At 40.8% G+C, this 8,599-nt stretch overlaps 1 protein-coding gene across 1 annotated transcript in view; it reads right to left on the reverse strand.

Moving 5' to 3' along the window:
* Window positions 1–4,690: 4,690 nt before the first annotated feature.
* Window positions 4,691–8,599, reverse strand: part of LOC128700312 (LIM domain transcription factor LMO4.2-like) — a 63,510-nt gene continuing 59,601 nt past the window's right edge. Inside the window, exon 6 of the mRNA XM_053793411.2 lies at window positions 4,691–5,103. Within this exon, the coding sequence (XP_053649386.1) occupies window positions 4,807–5,103 (297 nt within the window). The 3' untranslated portion in view covers window positions 4,691–4,806. The remainder of the gene's footprint in view (window positions 5,104–8,599) is intronic.

Genomic DNA, 8,599 nt, shown 5'->3' on the forward strand with positions numbered 1-8,599 from the left:
GTTGAACAAGATCAGGTGAACAAGGTCAGGTGAACAAGATCAGGTGAACAAGATCAGATGAACAAGGTCAGGTGAACAAGATCAGGTGAACAAGATCAGGTGAATAAGGTCAGGTGAACAAGGTCAGGTGAACAAGATCATGTGAACAATATCAGTTGAACAAGATCAGGTGAACAAGGTCAGGTGAACAAGATCAGGTGAACAAGATCAGGTGAACAAGGTCAGGTGAACAAGATCAGGTGAACAAGATCAGGTGAACAAGATCAGGTGAATAAGGTCAGGTGAACAAGGTCAGGTGAACAAGATCAGGTGAACAAGATCAGGTGAACAAGATCAGGTGAACAAGATCAGGTGAACAAGATCAGGTGAACAAGATCAGGTGAACAAGATCAGGTGAACAAGATCAGGTGAACAAGATCAGGTGAACAAGGTCAGGTGAACAAGATCAGGTGAACAAGATCAGGTGAACAAGATCAGGTGAACAAGATCAGGTGAACAAGATCAGGTGAACAAGATCAGGTGAACAAGGTCAGGTGAACAAGATCAGGTGAACAAGATCAGGCTGGTGTCTTAAGACAATAAAACATCTCAGAATTCAATAGTTCATTTATTTCTTCACATAAAGACAACACAGACACACAACAGTCATGGCAGGCGGGGCCAGGAGCTGTGCCTCGTCCCCCCACCAACACGGTGAGCACATAGGCAATACAATAAGGTCCCATCAATAAGGTCGACTTTGGTACTTATCACTGCAGGAATATCACCCTTACGGTGATCTCAGTGCCCGAGTGAAGGGCTCTTGATCCAAGGAAAAGGATCAGACAAACCTGAACGTTCATCAGTGAAATCTTACACATGACTGAACTCATAAGAAATAAATAAATAAAAATATCAATTTATCTCTATATCTCGACATCTTTGGCCTTATAACTCACATTGTTACAGGAGAGAGAGAGAGAGAGAGAGAGAGAGATAAAACAAATTATAACTGGGATATATATATATGTGTGAGTGTGTGTGTGTGTGTGTGTGTGTGTGTGTGTGTGTGTGTGTGTGTGTGTGTGTGTGTGTGTGTGTGTGTGTGTGTGTGTGTGTGTGTAATTATACATACAAAGTTTAACAGACGTTTTACCTATATTTTTGGAAGGTACGAAGGGTCAATTGCATTAACTTGTAAATACCATTGTTAAATCATTTGTGAACATTTGTTTCAAGGTACATAAAGCCTCTATTACTATTAGCATTTATACAGATACTACACAGCTTCACATACCAGTACGATGATAAGTAAGGAGTGTGTGTGTGTGGGAGATAGGGAGGGTAGGTGATGAACAATATATCTGTAGTACAGATACGGCTGTACACGGGAGTGGGGTGAACACTGTACAAGGCTTGGGGAGGCTTGGTTAAGGAAGGATGTATACAGACTTTAAGGTAAGGGCGGTGAGATTTTACCTTAATAGGAGAGTAATAACAGATAACTTAGACAAACAAATATATATATATATATATATATATATATATATATATATATATATATATATATATATATATATATAAACAGTTGTATACTGACTAGTAAGATGAGGTGGGTGAGGTTGAGTTGACTAGAGCGGATGCCACATCACATGAGCTGGCTTGACGGATGAATGAACCAATAGTCCATACATCTATATACATTATTTACACAAGAACAGTCACCTGACTCCCACTACCTACACCACTGCTCGAGACTTGTCCCTCTGAAGACGTGAGTCACCACCACATGAAGCCTCTCATGCAGTCCTGTTTATTTTTTTGTTTGCATTAGAAGTGTAATGTCGTTTGTGAAGTGATATCTCAGTCTTATAAGCTTTCTGATGTTCCATTATATTTACAGTTCCTTGATGATGTGAGATCACGAAAGCGCTTGGAATTTCACTATTTTTTTCACAGTGATTGTTTTGAATATATATATATATATATATATATATATATATATATATATATATATATATATATATATATATATATATATATATATATATATATATATATATATATATATATATATATATATATATAATATATATACATACATTATATACATACATTATATACATATATATGGTATAAACCTTGGTAATAAATACCGACAAGTTGGTTTAGAAAGACACGTAAGCAAACACTATAACATATTTATTAGAAAACGTTTCGGTCCTGGGACCTTCATCACTTCTAACATACAGAGGTAGAAAGACATTATATATATAGGCGGAGAGTGAGATGTGACGCACGTGACCTGAGGAATGTCATAACATAAGAATGGAGGAACACTGTAGAAGGCCTACTGGCTTATGCGAGGCAGGTCTTTATCAAAACAACCTCTACCTATGATGAGGACGGGTAGACGATGAAATCATGTAACTCCTGTGTTGTTGGGTTGGTGCTGCTTAAGTATCATGTATGCCAATGTTTTTGAAATTTTGTAGTTTCCAGTGTTGCGTTCTATAGTGTCGGTGACGGCGATCAGTGAGGCTTCTAGGCACCGTCGGCGTCTGAGGTCTGGTTCGGTGAGAACGAGTTGTGCCTCATTCCAGTTCATCAAATGCCCCGTGGAGTCTCTGTGGAGGACACAGGCGTACCTTACATCGTCTCTGTTAGAGGCATTTCGATGCTCATTCAGGCGGACTGCAAGATCTCTGCCTGTCTCGCCTACATATTTCTTGGGACAGAACCCAAAGTACCCAGACTTTCCTTCAAAAGGCTCGTAGCATCTTACGAAAATCAGAACAAGGCAAAAAACTACTTAAACTTTTACCAGGTCAACCGAAACCAGCACGCCTGTATGGCCTTCCTAAGACACACAAACCTGGCATCCCACTACGGCCTATCACTTCGGGCATAGGGAGTGCACCACACAGACTAGCCGGCCACCTTGCCAAATATCTTTCAGCGCTTCTGGGCACCATCAGTCAAGCCCACCTCAAACACTCAGGTGACCTTCTCTCCCGAATTTCCAACCTGAATGTCAAAAACAAAAGCATGGCTTCCTTCGATGTCACAGCCCTCTTTACCAACGTTCCTACTGACGCTGCAATCAACATTCTGAGACAGAGGCTCACTGAAAACCACGACCTCCCTTTACCTCTTCTAGATTTCATCAATCTAGTGGAACTTTGTGTTAATTTCAACTTCTTCAAGTATCAAGACAACTGTTACAAACAATGCTTTGGGATGGCAATGGGCAGCCCGCTCAGTGCTGTGCTTGCCAACCTCTTCATGGAAAACCTGGAGACAGAGAAATTCAGCACCCTCATTCCCAACACCGTTACCTGGCTAAGATACGTTGATGATATATTGGTTTTCTATCCGAGACGTCTCAATATCCAGGCCCTTCTCAACAAGATCAATGCAGTTGAACCATCAATAAAGTTTACACTTGAACTCGAAAATGATGGCAAACTTCCTTTCCTCGACGTTCTACTGTGCAGATCTCCCGACAGTGACAAACTTCTCTTCAAAATGTATAGAAAACCTACCAACAAGGACGATCTTATACACTTTTATTCACACCAAGACACCCGCACTAAGAGAGGAGTCCTCATTGGCTTCTTCTTGAGAGCTCTTCGCATCTCCAGCCCTTGTTTTCTAGAAGAAGAATGCACTTACATAACACAAGCCTTTACACGTCTTCAGTTCCCATCTTTCTTCATCCGAGATTGCAGACTCAAGGCACAAGCTATCCTGAACAAACCGCCCATGGAACAGCCCCCTAAACAGTTCATAGTACTCCCATGTGGCGATGTTGCCACGAATACTCGCCGGGCACTTGCTATGAGTAACATCAACGTTTCCACCATAAACACATCATCTATCAAAGACCTCACTACGAAACGCAGCCCCACACCTCTAACTTCTACAGCAGGCGTCTACACTATCCCCTGTGGGTTCTGTCCCAAGAAATATATAGGCGAGACAGGCAGAGATCTTGCAGTCCGCCTGAATGAGCATCGAAATGCCTCTAACAGAGACGATGTAAGGTACGCCTGTGTCCTCCACAGACTCCACGGGGCATTTGATGAACTGGAATGAGGCACAACTCGTTCTCACCGAACCAGACCTCAGACGCCGACGGTGCCTAGAAGCCTCACTAATCGCCGTCACCGACACTGTAGAACGCAACACTGGAAACTATAAAATTTCAAAAACATTAGCATACATGATACTTAAGCACCACCAACTCAACAACACAGGAGTTACATGATTTCATCGTCTACCCGTCCTCATCATAGGTAGAGGTTGTTTTGATAAAGACCTGCCTCGCATGAGCCAGTAGGCCTTCTACAGTGTTCCTCCATTCTTATGTTCTTATGACATTCCTCAGGTCACGTGCGTCACATCTCACTCTCCGCCTATATATATAATGTCTTTCTACCTCTGTATGTTAGAAGTGATGAAGGTCCCAGGACCGAAACGTTTTCTAATAAATATGTTATAGTGTTTGCTTACGTGTCTTTCTAAACCATATATATATATACATATATATATATATATATATATATATATATATATATATATATATATATATATATATATATATATATATATGTGTGTGTGTGTGTGTGTGTGTGTGTGTGTGTGTGTGTGTGTGTGTGTGTGTGTGTGTGTGTGTGTGTGTGTGTGTGTGTGTGTGTGTGTGTGTGATTGCTGTGTACATTATGGCATTATCAATTCAGATGGCATAAGACGAGCAATGGGCAGGTGGTTGTGGTATTGAGGATAGTGGTAGTGATGGTGGTAGTGGTGGTGGTACTGGGGGCATCACGTAACCATGGGTCGCTGTTGGGGCGCTGTCGGTGGTGGTTGCCCTTGCTGCTGCTGCGCTTGTCCCTGCTGCTGTTGCTGTCCCTGTTGCTGCTGCTGTTGCTGTTGCATGAGCTGCGTTTGCTGTTGTGGCTGTAGCTGCTGTGGCTGCTGTTGTTGTTGCTGTTGCTGCGTTGGTGTGGTGGTGGGGTGGTGGTGGTGGTGGTGGAGGGCAGGGTTGTGGAGTGGGGCTGTGGCGGGGGTCGAACTGGCGGTCGTATTGCCTTTACGGGTGTCGTCAATGATCGCCGGACCCTGTAGACAGTGGAAGCATTGTATGAGTGGTATTCTACAGTGGCATTCTACAGTGGCATTCTACAGTGGCATTCTACAGTGGCATTCTACAGACGCATTCTATAGAAGCATTCTACAGTGGCATTCTACAGTGGCATTCTACAGTGGCATTCTACAGTGGCATTCTACAGTGGCATTCTACAGAGGCATTCTACAGTGGCATTCTACAGAGGCATTCTACAGTGGCATTCTACAGTGGCATTCTACAGTTGCATTCTACAGAGGCATTCTAGAGAAGCATTCTACAGTGGCATTCTACAGTGGCATTCTACAGTGGCATTCTATAGAAGCATTCTACAGTGGCATTCTACAGTGGCATTCTACAGTGGCATTCTACAGTGGCATTCTACAATGGCATTCTACAATGGCATTCTACAGTGGCATTCTACAGTGGCATTCTACAATGGCATTCTACAGTGGCATTCTACAGTGGCATTCTACAGTGGCATTCTACAGTGGCATTCTACAGTGGCATTCTACAATGGCATTCTACAGTGGCATTCTACAACGACATTCTATAAAGGGATTCTATAGAGGCATTCTACAGTGGCATACTACAGTGGCATTCTGTAGAAGCATTCTACAGTGGCATTCTACAACGACATTCAATAGAGGTATTCTACAGTGGCATTCTACAATGGCATTCTATAGAGGCATTCTATAGAGACATTCTACAGTGGCATTCTATAGAAGCATTCTACAGTGGTATTCCATAGAAGCATTCTACAGTGGCATTCTATAGAAGCATTCTACAGTGGCATTCTATAGAAGCATTCTACAGTGGCATTCTATAGAAGCATTCTACAGTGGTATTCTATAGAAGCATTCTACAGTGGCATTCTATGGAAGCATTCTACAGTGGTATTCTATAGAAGCATTCTACAGTGGCATTCTATAGAAGCATTCTACAGTGGCATTCTATAGAAGCATTCTACAGTGGTATTCTATAGAAGCATTCTACAGTGGCATTCTATAGAAGCATTCTACAGTGGTATTCTATAGAGACATTCTACAGTGGCATTCTATAGAAGCATTCTGCAGTGGCATTCTATAGAAGCATTCTACAGTGGTATTCTATAGAGACATTCTACAGTGGCATTCTATAGAAGCATTCTACAGTGGCATTCTATAGAAGCATTCTACAGTGGTATTCTATAGAGACATTCTACAGTGGCATTCTATAGAAGCATTCTACAGTGGTATTCTATAGAAGCATTCTACAGTGGTATTCTATAGAAGCATTCTACAGTGGCATTCTATAGAAGCATTCTACAGTGGCATTCTATAGAAGCATTCTACAGTGGTATTCTATAGAGACATTCTACAGTGGCATTCTATAGAAGCATTCTACAGTGGCATTCTATAGAAGCATTCTACAGTGGCATTCTATAGAGACATTCTACAGTGGCATTCTATAGAAGCATTCTACAGTGGCATTCTATAGAAGCATTCTACAGTGGCATTCTATAGAAGCATTCTACAGTGGCATTCTATAGAGACATTCTACAGTGGCATTCTATAGAAGCATTCTACAGTGGCATTCTATAGAAGCATTCTACAGTGGCATTCTATAGAAGCATTCTACAGTGACATTCTATAGAGACATTCTACAGTGGCATTCTATAGAAGCATTCTACAGTGGCATTCTATAGAAGCATTCTACAGTGGCATTCTATAGAGACATTCTACAGTGGCATTCTATAGAAGCATTCTACAGTGGCATTCTATAGAAGCATTCTACAGTGGTATTCTATAGAGACATTCTACAGTGGCATTCTATAGAAGCATTCTACAGTGGTATTCTATAGAAGCATTCTACAGTGGTATTCTATAGAAGCATTCTACAGTGGCATTCTATAGAAGCATTCTACAGTGGCATTCTATAGAAGCATTCTACAGTGGTATTCTATAGAAGCATTCTACAGTGGTATTCTATAGAAGCATTCTACAGTGGCATTCTATAGAAGCATTCTACAGTGGTATTCTATAGAAGCATTCTACAGTGGCATTCTATAGAAGCATTCTACAGTGGCATTCTATAGAAGCATTCTACAGTGGCATTCTATAGAAGCATTCTACAGTGGTATTCTATAGAAGCATTCTACAGTGGCATTCTATAGAGACATTCTACAGTGGTATTCTATAGAAGCATTCTACAGTGGCATTCTATAGAAGCATTCTACAGTGGCATTCTATAGAAGCATTCTACAGTGGCATTCTATAGAAGCATTCTACAGTGGCATTCTATAGAGACATTCTACAGTGGCATTCTATAGAAGCATTCTACATTGGCATTCTATAGAAGCATTCTACAGTGGCATTCTATAGAGACATTCTACAGTGGCATTCTATAGAAGCATTCTACAGTGGCATTCTATAGAAGCATTCTACAGTGGCATTCTATAGAAGCATTCTACAGTGGCATTCTATAGAGACATTCTACAGTGGTATTCTATAGAAGCATTCTACAGTGGCATTCTATAGAAGCATTCTACAGTGGCATTCTATAGAAGCATTCTACAGTGGCATTCTATAGAAGCATTCTACAGTGGCATTCTATAGAAGCATTCTACAGTGGCATTCTATAGAAGCATTCTACAGTGGTATTCTATAGAAGCATTCTACAGTGGCATTATATAGAGACATTCTACAGTGGTATTCTATAGAAGCATTCTACAGTGGCATTCTATAGAAGCATTCTACAGTGGCATTCTATAGAAGCATTCTACAATGGCATTCTATAGAAGCATTCTACAGTGGCATTCTATAGAGACATTCTACAGTGGCATTCTATAGAAGCATTCTACAGTGGCATTCTATAGAAGCATTCTACAGTGGCATTCTATAGAGACATTCTACAGTGGCATTCTATAGAAGCATTCTACAGTGGCATTCTATAGAAGCATTCTACAGTGGCATTCTATAGAAGCATTCTACAGTGGCATTCTATAGAGACATTCTACAGTGGTATTCTATAGAAGCATTCTACAGTGGCATTCTATAGAAGCATTCTACAGTGGCATTCTATAGAAGCATTCTACAGTGGCATTCTATAGAAGCATTCTACAGTGGTATTCTATAGAAGCATTCTACAGTGGCATTCTATAGAAGCATTCTACAGTGGTATTCTATAGAAGCATTCTACAGTGGCATTCTATAGAAGCATTCTACAGTGGCATTCTATAGAAGCATTCTACAGTGGTATTCTATAGAAGCATTCTACAGTGGCATTCAATAGAGACATTCTACAGTGGTATTCTATAGAAGCATTCTACAGTGGTATTCTATAGAAGCATTCTACAGTGGCATTCTATAGAGACATTCTACAGTGGTATTCTATAGAAGCATTCTACAGTGGTATTCCATAGAAGCATTCTACAGTGGCATTCTACAGTGACATTCTACAGTGACATTCTACAGTGACATTCTGCAGTAGCATTCTACAGTAGCATTCTAC

The sequence above is a fragment of the Cherax quadricarinatus genome, chromosome 71 (assembly GCF_038502225.1).
Source record: "Cherax quadricarinatus isolate ZL_2023a chromosome 71, ASM3850222v1, whole genome shotgun sequence".
NCBI lineage: Eukaryota > Metazoa > Arthropoda > Malacostraca > Decapoda > Parastacidae > Cherax > Cherax quadricarinatus.